A 12,810-nucleotide genomic window follows, 5' to 3' on the forward strand; every position below is an offset into this window, starting at 1 on the left:
GGAAAAGAAGATGAACATGGAGGTGAAACCGAAGCAGGAGGAAAAGATGAACATGGAGGTGAAACGGAAGCAGGAGGAAAAGGAGACAATGAAAGTGAAGCTGAAATCCAAGCAGGAGGAAAAGGAGACAATGAAAGTGAAGCTGAAATCCAAGCAGGAGAAGATGGGGAAATGAAAGGTGATGAAGGTGAAGCTGAAGAGCAGGAATTCCATGCTGAAAATCAAGGTGAAGCCAAAAGTGATGAGAAAGGTATAGATGATGAAGGGGGAGGTGATGGTGAAGATGAGGAAGAGGAAGAAGAGGAGGAGGAGGAAGAAGAGGAGGAGGAGGAAGAAGAGGAAGAGGAGGAGGAGGAGGAAAATGAGGAGCCTTTGTCCCTGGAGTGGCCTGAGACCAGGCAGAAGCAGGCCATGTACCTCTTCCTCCTGCCCATTGTGCTCCCGCTCTGGCTGACGGTACCTGACGTCCGGAGGCTGGTGAGTTTGCCCAGCCGTAGCCCAGCTGTCCATCCTCAGAGAGGCTGTGAGGTCTCTAGGCATTCCCACACAAGAGGAGGGAGAGGACAGGGTAAACCAGCTTGGCAGGGCTCAACCACAGAGAGGATCTGGGATGGAATTTGCAGCTCTGGAGGGGACCATGCCCCTAGGGGGACATACTGATGGAGTTCGGAGGCCCTAGAATGTGCTTATTTCCACCACTGTAAGCAATGTAAACTAGTCCCTCCTTGACTCATCTGCTCCTTGATTTTAATATGAGAATGATGCCTTTACACCCCCTCCATATTTCACAGGGATATTGTGAAAACTAGGGTTATAAGTGCTCTTTCTCCCCAGCATTCCTATTTCTGGGGAAAGGTCTTACTCACATACCCCACCCAAAGGCAGACCATATTCTGTCTCAGAGTCGGGAGAAGGAAGGGGCGGGGAGAAGTTGCAGAAGCCAAACCAAATCCCTAAAATGGTCTGGTTCCAGGGCAAGCAAATAGCTCTCTTCAGTTTGGTGACCACTGAACACCCTACGGGCCAGACTCCCCTATGGGCCACAAACCTCCTCCTTTCCCAGCCATCTCAAGGTCCTCACTGGAGACAGAGATCTCAGCGCAAACATCTCCAGATCCTCTCCAGCACTCCTCCAGATCTCGTCACTGATTCTGGGGCTCACTTGGAAGGACCTCTGCAACTTACTTCTCTTCCTTTTCAAACTTTCACACAGGAGTCTAGGAAGTTTTTTGTCATCACCTTCCTGGGATCCATCACGTGGATAGCCATGTTCTCATACCTCATGGTGTGGTGGGCTCACCAGGTGAGTGAACAGCAGGAACTAAATCCTGCATCAGAAGAGCTCAAGGACACTTTTTTCCTTCAAGGTGAATTTCTAGTACCCAGGGAATGGTGAGGATTAAGTGAATTTGTACAGTTTCTACATTATAAAGGTTTAAAAGTAGACTTTTAATTCTAGTGAACGTAGTGCTTTTCAAGTGTGGCTCTTCTGTCTTATATTCACATTGTAGCATGACATAGAAGGCCCCTCACAGTCTGCTTTCAGCTGACCATTTCTTAATAGCCTCATTCTCTGTTTTCTCTGTCACACATCCTCACTCCTCTCCACCTGGTGAACTCGTGTACACTTGTGAGAGCCAGCCCAGTTTTGCCTCCTCTCTGGCATTTTATCAGTCGTCCTCTGAGTACCCATGGCTTTTCTGTTCCAGCTGGAATACTGCCCTTAGCACAAAGCTGTAATTGTTGTTTACAAGCTTTTCTCTTTCACCAGGGGGAGAAGAGGGTCTGTGTTGTACTGCTCATACTTCTATCTCCAACCTTTAACTTAGTTTCTGGCACAAAGCAGGGGTCCATGGTTCTGGAAATGGAAACGGGTGACATGAACAGATCTTTGGAGGGGCAGTTCTTTGGGGAAGGTAGTGGTGTATTTGGAAGGACAGTGGGAGGTGGTATCATAGATGAACTTTTAGTCCAATTTAGAAAAGAGCAGCATCACTCCCTGAAGCCTTGAGCAGGGGGCCCGTTCTTTCTCTCTATGGCCCATCTCTCCAGCTGTCAGTCCCACCATAGCCCTACCTCACTCAGGCAAGGGAGTGCGCCAGGCTCTGTGGCCGGTGCTGGGTTTGCACAAAGTAGAATGTGGCTGGTGCTTTGAAGAGCCTCAGACTTTTTACCTGCTGTTGCTATGGTTTCTCATTCCTGTTACTGTTTACCAGGTTGGTGAAACAATAGGGATTTCTGAAGAGATCATGGGTTTGACAATCCTAGCAGCAGGCACGTCAATTCCTGACCTCATCACCAGTGTGATTGTTGCTCGGAAAGGCCTGGGAGACATGGCTGTGTCAAGCTCTGTGGGCAGTAACATATTTGATATCACCGTGGGGTGAGTGGCAAAGTTGCTTTCTAAGGCATATTAAGTATGACTGGAAAACACTGTGTTGGCTCTGTTCGCTGGTTTTCTGCTTCATTCATTATACATGGAATAAAAGAGCATTTATATTAGTTTCTACAAGGCAACAGAGTATCCTCCCTTCATTCATCACAGCCAGATGGCATAAGAGAACTAAAATACTGCCTGAAATGTAACCGCCTAGAATTTATAGGTGAATTGAAAAATAAAGTCCATTAAATTCTAATAGCAACTACAGTCAAATGCTCTGCTCACTGACCTCCCAGGTGCTGGAGGTGGGGCTGGAAGCAGCAATGATTCAGTCTCACTTCCTGATATTCCTGCTCCTTTGCATCTGGGCTCCTGCCACCCCACAGGCTCTAAAAGCATTTTGTAGAAACAAGCAAATGCCACACCCTCCCGTACCCATTTCCTTACCCCTCCTCTCAACTTTGTCAGAGCAGAGCACCTGTGCTATTTTCATTTCCTGAAATCAGTCCTGGACTTGGGTGGTGGCTTTGGTTTCTTTAATTTGAATTTGTGTGTGTGTGTGTGTGTGTTGGGGGAGGGGGCAGGTAAAAGGGCATAGGAGAGCCCTGATTACTAAAGATTTTAAAGAAATATTATCCTGAACTACGCCTTATCATAAAAATGTAGATATTAACTTTCCCTGAACTTTAGTTTCCTCATCTGTGAAATGGTGCTAATATTTTCTGTTCTATTTCAAACATTTGTTTGTGGGGAAAATAAGTGCTTTGTAAATGGTAAAATACTAAGTATAGGGGATTATTACAAACATTATTCACATTATTTCTTCAATCTTGCAGCCTGCCCGTTCCTTGGTTCCTTTTCTCTCTTATCAATGGATTACAGCCTGTTCCAGTCAGCAGCAATGGCTTGTTTTGTGCAATTGTTTTGCTTTTTCTCATGCTCGTGTTTGTGATCTCTTCAATTGCATCATGCAAATGGAGGATGAACAAGATCCTGGGCTTCACAATGTTCCTCCTCTACTTTGTATTCCTAATAATCAGTGTGATGTTAGAAGATCGAATCATATCCTGCCCTGTATCTGTCTGAGTCAGAGTCACTGTTGCTCAAAATGGACATGGGTCAGAAAACCATGCCAGAAGTTACTGCACCTCTTGTTACATTATGGAAAGAATGAACGTGATCCAGGAGACTGAACTGAGTGGCCAAGAGCCTCTAATGTGAATGGGATGCAGGACTGAAGTTTATGCCTGGAAATACCTGCAGCTTATTGTGGAATAAGACTCTCACCTCTGGACAGGTGGAGTTCCTACCCCAGACGGATGCAGACAGCTATCACATGGAGGCCACAGAAGGACCCCTGGAGTCACAAGGTTTTCTAAATGAGGGAGAACTGGGGAGGAGGGCTGGGACAGGCACCGGAGCAATAAGACAAGCTCCCGTGCTCACAGTTCCCTGATCATTCCTGAAGGGCCACTGATCCAAAAGATGCAGATGTGATTTACATCTCACCCTCCAGGTCCCTGCCCCAAGAACACCCTGCAATATGCTGTCTTCTCTTTCTTTCCAAAACATGAGGCTCTATCAGGTTTGTAATCATTACAGCTTCAGTTATTGGTGAGTTTAAGGAGCTAAGGCTATAGGAAAAGAAGTATAACAGGAATCAATTGTCATTACACATCATAGTCCACTAAAGTGTGCGCCAATATTTTATAGCTTAAAAGGAGGGCTACATTAGCTTGTTGCATTTCTGAAAAGTGAAATTAAAATAAGTAGCCCAAGAAATTAAAATTTATAATTTGCCCCTGAATTGGAAGGCGTGGACATTAGGGAAGGAAAACTAGTCTAAGGGCTATTTAAAAATATGTACTTATTAGAAAATCCAAGTTAGTGTCTCCATCAAGTGGTCCCCTTGAGGGATGAGACATTCTAACAAAGCTGTCCTCGCTCCAGCATATTCTCACCCAACAGTGACAACTGCTACTAGTAAGAAGGAAAGGAATTTTAGAGAGAGTCCAAAGTCAGCAGAGCCAAATCTGGTTTATAAAGCAGGAGATCCAGTGGGGCAATGCTACTTCTGCATGTCAACCTAGACAGGACTATAAAGCAAGAGGACTGACTGCTTGTGTGGTTTGTAAGTGGATGTTAAGGCAATCGCAAAGGCAAAATTCCAAAAATGCTTAACACAATGACAACATGGTGCAAAAAAAGTATTACTACTTCCAAGGTAGCTAGTGTAAAGGACACTTGTGTTTTTAAAAATTGTGGGGTTAAACATTTCAAGTGGAATTTGAAGTGCTTGTATACTAAATACCACTCCTTGCTGCTTTTACTAGCATCAAGTTAAGGAACACAGTAGAAATGAAACAGTTCTATGTCCCTGGTTTCAGAGCTCAGGCGACTGTAGATTATGATGGTGAATGTGGCTTTAATTACAAACACGAGAGAGGATTCACTGACGACTAGAAGACAGCAGGACAGTGGTGATGTGAAAAGAAAATCAGACACTGGTGTTGAAGGGCTGTGTTCAAAGTACTTCAGTCCATAATCTATCTTTTAAGATGGGCGGTTAATTTACTTAATGGCCTCACTACCCTAGGATTCACATTCTTTGGAGATGACTTTTTATTAAATTTTAGTAAATTGTGAGTCCCAATGATATTTTATTTTACAAACATGGATGGGTTCATCCATATCTTTAGGTTACTTGTCAGAATGCTCAAGAGAAGACTGAAGAAGAATATGGAAGCGTGTTCAAATTCCCTATTCTTCAATTCGTTATCCTCAATCCTGATGCTGCTGCACTGCCTGGTCTCCATGTGCCATGGCCTAAGAACAGGAGGAGAGACCAATGCCTATGGGAGGGAGATGCCAATCCCCAAACTCTAGGCACCAACCTGGTCTCTGCAGCCAGTGCCAGCTAGCCATAGGGATGTCACCTCCTCACTGATAGCCCAGGATCTGATACTCTTCCCTGAATGACTGACTGAGGAGAGAGGGACAGTGAAATGTTCTGAATGATGAAGTGCTGGACAGCCATTTAATGATTAAAATCAACTCTGGGGCTGGCCCTGTGGCTGAGTGGTTAAGTTCGTGCTCCGCTGCAGGCAGCCCAGTGTTTCGTTGGTTCGAATCCTGGGTGCGGACATGGGACTGCTCATCAAACCACGCCGAGGCAGTGTCCCACATGCCACAACTAGAAGGACCCACAACGAAGAATATACAACTATGTACTGGGGGGGCTTTGGGGAGAAAAAGGAAAAAAAATAAAATCTTTAAAATCAACTCTAATGATCTAACATCCTTTTCCTGATCAGTTTGCTGAATTTCTGGCATTTCTCTTTGCCTAGAAAGGAAGTTCCAATCATTTCACACTATGACAGAAAGGGTCAAGTACATATAATGAAAGCTGAGTCTTGATGGATAAGTAGGAATTCACTGGGTGGGGGAGAAAGAGGAGACTTCACAGAGATGGAATGATCAATTTGTTATGCTTGGAAATTAAAATTTTTGTCATACATTTACAAATCTACTATAATTTATTAAAATTATACTGTCTTAGAGGGAAAGTACCATGTTAAAATGTCAAGAGATGGTCCTCTCATTTGATAGCCAAAATGATCTGTATAGTTACATGGGACAAATTCTAGGTCATGTGTTCAGCCCAGAAAGTCTGAACTGTCCCCCATGGGTATCTGAATTGGAAGACAGCGGCTGGCATAGATTACTTCTCCCTCATCCCCCATGAGGTTGCATTTCCTGATGGCCCTGGTAACAGGTTTGGGCCAAATTTCTAAAAGTGTGAAACTCTTCCTAATTTAATGGGTTAAGATGTTATATAGTACCAGAAGAAAAGGATGCATTCCGAATTTTTGAAAACTGGTATATGTTTAAATGGTTACTATCCATTTTGAACATTATATTGTACTCTCTTCAATAGATCTGAAAATGTTTTTATCAAATTATAGGCTTGGTCTTTCATATATTGTCTATATCATAATTATAATTTATTTAAAGATTGAGTACCAAAAGGGACAGGAATTGGAATTTAATATTTAGGGCACAGGCTGGTAGATAGATCTGAAGAACTGGATGGCCTTATGTGCCAAAGAATACCCTTGGTTCTGACTTCTTTTTTGTGGAAGGGTCCCCCTGCAGGTGCAGCTTGCAATGTGTTTTGGAACTGGCTGCTATGAAAGGTGCAAAGAGAGGGTTCATGATCAGGGCTGTCCATCCCTGGGGGGTCACTAGAGCTGGGGAGGACACCCTGGCCTAAGGTGCTTATACAACCAAAGGCACGCTTCTGGTCTTCAGGCTCTTCACTGTGATGAGTAGGCAAAATCTGGAGAATTTCATTTACAGAAAATTCCATCAGTTGCTCCAGTGGTTTTATCACACTACTATGTTCGAAAAGAAAATCTTTAAATACAGAAAGAGGGAGCCATCTAAATGAATAGCAACTGCGGAAAGGCTGCAGTAACTTTATCAGAAGAGTCTGTTACCATCTCAGAGAATAAGTATATGCACACAGAATTTTTGAATCAGAGACAGAAATTCCTATATTAGTCTGTGCACTGCTAATTTTGTAAACAAAAATAATTGATGCAGCAAGTGTACTTACTTTGAGGCCAGAGGAAGAGGGCAGTATGAAGGGATAAGAAGAAGATACCAGTTACTGAGGATATTAAGGTAAACTGGTATGCAGCTGCTAGACGATCAATTCTGAAATAAAACTTAGTCTTGTATCCAAACAGGAAGGGCAGAGCATGCTAACTCTAGCGCGAAGGTGGGCCAAGAGCCCTCTCAAAGAGGCAAGCCTACTCTTTCCCTTCCTGCTCTGACATAAAGTGCCTAATAGCAGCTTTCAAGTTCTAGTGGGAGAAATAAAAATAAAGCTGAGCTATTGCACATTACCATACAGATGGGTATTTTCTTACCATATACTTACAAAGTATTTAGAAATAAAACATAACTTCTATATACAGCAGGTTAACACTTGCTAGTTGCACTAAAATATAATAATTACCAGCATAAAGTAAAATAAGTATTTACCACCGAAAATGCTGAACCAATATTTTCAGGGGCCATTTCTCTATATACGAAAATGGCAAGACATATTAGAAAACCTTATAATAAAATAAGCTGGTGGCTTTAGTGTTTTAAAGCAACCTCCCTCCCCCAATCAGAAAAAACAAAAAAGACAAAAATCAGAATACGAACAGGCTGCATAATTCCCTATCTGACAATAGGAGGAGAAAGTTGAATATCGAAATATATAAAATACAAATGTGTGACATTCAAAACACAATGGGAGGAAGTAGTAAACAAGTGATACGAGGACACAGCATGGTTTATTTTCAACTATTAAATGTATGAACAAAACTAAGAGTAAGAAAATAAGAGACAGATAAATAGTAAAAGGCTATGTCTCTCCAACACAATTGGCCATGACTCTCCAAAACGTACGGTCAACAGAGAGAAAACTGAAGAAAAGTTTGTATAGAGTTAAAAGATGATCTATATTTTAATTTTCTTTTGAGCAGGGTTTACCACTTTCATGTTTTGGGTTTTATTTCTAAAGACTAAATTTGTGCAAATAATATTCCCTGGGGATTAAAAGTACGGGAAGCAAAACCCAACCAAAAGCAGAAACAAAACTTGGTGTTGGGGGAGAAGATGAACATAACATTCACTTTTTCAAATGAGTTTGAACCATAAAGAATGGGCTTTACCTCACTTTGGCCAGATATTTGAAATCAATAAACTGTTATTCTTGCATATTGTTTGTGTTAAAAAAAAAGGTAAACAATAGTGAAAGCTGTTCTTATCAGGGAAAAAACCAAACAATAACAAAAAACCAGAATAGAAGCCCAGAATCCTGTTTGGAGGGATGGTTGTCACCAATGCCAAAAGCCTCACTTATCAAATGCTTCTCTCATTTGACAACTTTTGAATGATTCACAGAATGTGAAGACAATTAGAGCATGAAGCTTGGATGTGAATAGTAAAGAAGGATGAAGTCGGAGTGGTATTTACAAAGGAGAGGCAGACATATGTGCATAGCACCAGAGTTTTCCAGTAAGAAAGTTCAGCCCCAAACTAAACTAAAATTTTACATTTTTAAACTTTCCCCATTATTTCCCAGAGTAGAAAGCTGTGAAATGTTTCAGCTTAGTGCTAGTCACTAATGGTGTGAATTCAAAAGGTGGTCTTTCTGCAGCGGAACTGATTGTGTCTCAGGACTTCAAGCGAGCGCCAGTCCAAGTGTCCTGGACCCCACTGGCTCTGTGCACTTAATTTGCGACAATCTATTGTTTTCTTCTTTGAAAGTGGCTAGAGAATTCCTTCACAAACAACGTGTGCAAACATACACACATACATACTGAAAAGCTACAAATAATTCTAACAGCCAAACGATACTTTTTATCAGAAATTACCCAAAGAAAGTGATATTAGAAATAACGGGACAAAAAATATTTTTTAGAGTCTATTTAATATCCGTGGTGCTTAAACATTCAATTTATTGTCTGACTTCTGGATATTTCTGGATTTTAGATTCCATAAACTTCAGATTCTGAAGGCTTATTGAAAAAGCAAGCTCCTCAATATGGGAAATTCTACCTGGCTGTATTTTTAGAGAGTTAATATTTTTCTACTTTTGAAAAAATATTTTGAATATTTATATATATAATATTAACAGAATACTCCCCAGTAGGTCATATTCCAGATAAATATAGTACAATTTGCATCATACCCAATATTTTAGATATTAAAATAAGGGTAAAATTTGGAACAAATTGTTTGACATACTTCCCAATACAAGTGTGCATGTAGAATATTAAAATTTAAATTGCTATTTGGCTTTGTAAGCTCTTTGCCCTGTGTACCGTACGTATTTATGACCAACAGAGAACATTTGGGATCATGGCATGTTGAGCCTGATTTTGCAGAAGCAGACCTGGACCCTCTCTGGTTCTCCCTCCACAAGGCTCAGCGAGGCAGTGTGAGCGGTGCACTCTGCCAGGACTCGCTGCCGTCAGGCTCGGGAGCGCGGACATGCAGTCCTAGGACAACACTGACACTGGCACTGACATGTGAATCATTCTCCCAAGTAATAAAAAAAATAGAGAGAGCTATACACATAGAGATCTGCAGCTGTACTATTACTTCAAAGAGCAGCAGACAAGGAAAATAAGCACTTAACTGCTTGCTTCATAAGTTTAAGTTCATTTTACGTTTGCTATATTAAGTTTAAAAATTAAAAAAATATCAACTTACTATAAACAATTTAAAATATGTATAATACAACTTCATGGTCAAAACATTTGAACAGTCTATGAAAACAGGAGATGCTTTGATCTCATATTTGTTTACGTTCCATACATGATTTTTCAATCTGTCTCTTCCAAGAGAAACCATAAAACAGTTGTCTTATTTTATGAGAGCTTATTCTGTTTAGGGATTTCCTCATTTCAAAAATATTTAATTACTTGTTACAGGAGAAGAAAAGAAAAAGAAAACAAATGGGAAACAAAGGGGTTCTCTCCCCTGTTGTCACTATTCTCTTCTTAAAACCTTCTGTACATAAGCTAGCTGGGCTTTCTGAACCATTTACAAATGCACTTTCAAAAATCGAAGAAAAAAGTTTAGAATCTACAAGTGTTATTTTATACACTGACTATACAATACATATTCAAAGTATACACACACACATCTTAAAGATAAGGTTCTCCAAAGGTTTTCCGACATTCCATCACCCCCGTACTTGGTGGTCTATCACAGTTGTGTGTACTCTTGACTTGACTAGGGGTGAGACGATCGTATGCCATCTTGTATTCTTTATCAAATGCATCTGCGAAAATTCACAAACAAATAAAGGCATAAAGAAATTTATATTTGATGTTAACAATAATCAAGTTTTGGTAAGACTACAGAACTGCAAAATTAGAGGCCAAGAAGGAATTCCTAGGTTACTTCTGCCAACTAAAGGACCACAATTTCAGAGCTGGAAAGGAGACCTTATAATCCATGGCATGTTAGAGTTAGATTACACAGATCAGTGAAATTTCAAGTTTTAAGATGCCAACTTTTAAAAATACTTTTTCTCCCAAATTTTTAAGTTGTGGTGAAATATATGTAACTAAAATTTACCATCTTAACCATTTTTAACTATACAGTTCAGTGGTATTACATACATTCATGTTGTCAGCCATCACCACCATCCACCTCCGTAACTCTTTTCATCTTGTAAAACTGAAACTGTATACCAATTAAACAGTAACTCCCCATTCCTCCCTCCTCCCAGCCTCTGGCAACTACCATTCTACTTCAGTCTCTGTGACTCTGACCACTCCAAGTACCTTATAAGTGGAATCATACAGTTATTTGTCTTTTTGTGACTGGCTTATTTCACTTAACATAATGTCCTCATGGTTCATCTGTGTTGTAGCCTATGTCAGAATTTCCTTCCTTTTTAAGGCTGAATAATATTTCATTGTACATATATACCACATTTTTCTTTTTCACTCATCCTTCATTGGACACTTGGGTTGCTTCCATGTTTTAGATATTGTGAATGATGCTGCTATGAACATGGGCATACAAATACCTCTTCAAGGCCCTGCTGTCAGTTCTTTTGGGTATATACCCAGAAGTGGGATTGCTGGATCGTACGGAGATTCTATTTTTAATTTTCTTTTTTAAGATTTTATTTTTCCTTTTTCTCCCAATGCTCCCCGGTACGTAGTTGTGTATTTCTAGTTGTGGGTCCTTCTAGTTGTGGCATGTGGGATGCCCCCTCAGCACGGCCTGACGAGCGGTGCCATGTCCGCGCCCAGGATCTGAACTGGGGAAACCCTGGGCCGCCGAAGCGGAGTGCGTGAACTTAACCACTCGGCCATAGGGCTGGCCTCTATTTTTAATTTTTGAGGGAACTGCCATACTGTTTCCACAGCAGCTGTACCATTTTACATTCCCACTAACAGTGCACAAGCGTTCTAATTTCTCCATATCCTTGCCAACACTTGTTATTTTCCAGGTTTTTTTGATAGTTACCATCCTAATAGTGTGAGGTGGTATCCCATTGTAGTTCTGATTTGCATTTCCCTAATAATTAGTGATGTTGAGCATCTTCCATGTGCTTATTGGCCATTTGCATATCTTCTTTGGAAAAATGTCTGTTCAAGTCCTTTACCCATTTTGAATTGGCTTCATTTTTTGTTGTTGAGTTTTAGGAGTTCTCTATATATTCTGGATATGAATCTCTTATCAGATATATGATTTGTAAATATTTTCTCCCATTCTGTGGGTTGCTGTTGATATCAGCTTTTGATGCACAAAAATTTATAATTTTTATTAAGTTCAATTTGTTTTTTTTCTCTGTTGTCTGAGCCTTTACTGTCATATCCAAGAAAACATGGCCAAATCCGATGTCATATAGCTTTTGTCCCATGTTTTCTTCTTAGAGTTTTAGGTCTCACACTTAGGTCTTCAATCTGTTTTGTTTTTTTTGAGGAAGATTAGCCCTGAGCTAACATCCACTGCCAACCCTCCTCTTTTTGCTGAGGAAGATTGGCCCTGAGCTAACTTCCATGACCATCTTCCTCTACTTTATATGTGGGATGCCTGCCACAGCATGGCTTGCCAAGCAGGGTGTAGGTCTGCGCCTGGGATCTGAACTGGTGATCCCTGGGCCGCCGAAGCAGAGCGCACAAACATAACTGCTACCCCACCGGGCTGGCCCCTTTGTTGTCTTTTTTGGTCCTCAGTTCTTCCATACTGCCTTCTTTTGAGTTACCTAGATATTACTTCTCTAGATTAATAGATTAAATAGATTTTTAGATCTATTTAATAGATTAGATTAATAGATTAAACTAGATTTTAATTCTTTTGTTTCTTTTACCACATATTTTTGATTCCTGGCTATTCTCACATGATTATTTTTCCAGTTGAACATTAGAATCATTTGTCAAGTTTCTTATTTTTAATAGTCTCCAGTGTTTCACAACCATGAAGCTAAAAAAACAAATACTGACAACATTCTGCTCAAAGCCTCCTGCTTGCAATTAGAACCCATCTATTCTTTTCCTCTTTTTAATGGAAAGGGCAGCTCAACACACTCATAAATATTTGTTTACAAACAAAATTATAGGTTAAACACAGTTACATTTCCTTTAGCCTTCTCCAACAAATATTCTTTAATTCTAAATAAGTTTTACTTTTTTACTGGAAATTTTCCAAACTTTTCCAACTTTGTTTCAACTAGGTAATCAATGATTTAACATGACTTTTGACTACAATGTTCTCTGGTTATATTTCTCTGGGTCATACTTTGTTTTTCAAAGATATTAAACATTGATCTCTATCGGGCTTAGATTTATAGTTAAATTTTTAAAGGCCATTTTAGTGAAAGGCCAATTTCCCACTGCTATGTT

General features: G+C 40.4%; 2 protein-coding genes across 9 annotated transcripts in view; one reads left to right on the top strand and one right to left on the bottom strand.

The window, feature by feature from the left end:
- The window catches only part of SLC24A1 (solute carrier family 24 member 1), a 27,502-nt gene extending 21,997 nt beyond the window's left edge, over positions 1–5,505 (top strand). The window contains exons 7-10 of the mRNA XM_046653082.1: positions 59–477; positions 1,214–1,303; positions 2,217–2,383; positions 3,217–5,505. Of these exons, the coding sequence (XP_046509038.1) occupies positions 59–477; positions 1,214–1,303; positions 2,217–2,383; positions 3,217–3,466 (926 nt within the window). The 3' untranslated portion in view covers positions 3,467–5,505. The remainder of the gene's footprint in view (positions 1–58; positions 478–1,213; positions 1,304–2,216; positions 2,384–3,216) is intronic.
- Positions 5,506–7,709: 2,204 nt separating this feature from the next.
- DENND4A (DENN domain containing 4A) overlaps positions 7,710–12,810 on the bottom strand; it is a 109,600-nt gene continuing 104,499 nt past the window's right edge. For all 8 annotated transcript variants that reach the window (XM_046653079.1, XM_046653076.1, XM_046653078.1 and 5 more), the window contains one exon: positions 7,710–10,229. In XM_046653079.1, the coding sequence (XP_046509035.1) occupies positions 10,093–10,229 (137 nt within the window). In that variant the 3' untranslated portion in view covers positions 7,710–10,092. The remainder of the gene's footprint in view (positions 10,230–12,810) is intronic.

The sequence above is a fragment of the Equus quagga genome, chromosome 2 (genome assembly GCF_021613505.1).
Source record: "Equus quagga isolate Etosha38 chromosome 2, UCLA_HA_Equagga_1.0, whole genome shotgun sequence".
NCBI classification, from domain to species: Eukaryota; Metazoa; Chordata; class Mammalia; order Perissodactyla; family Equidae; genus Equus; species Equus quagga.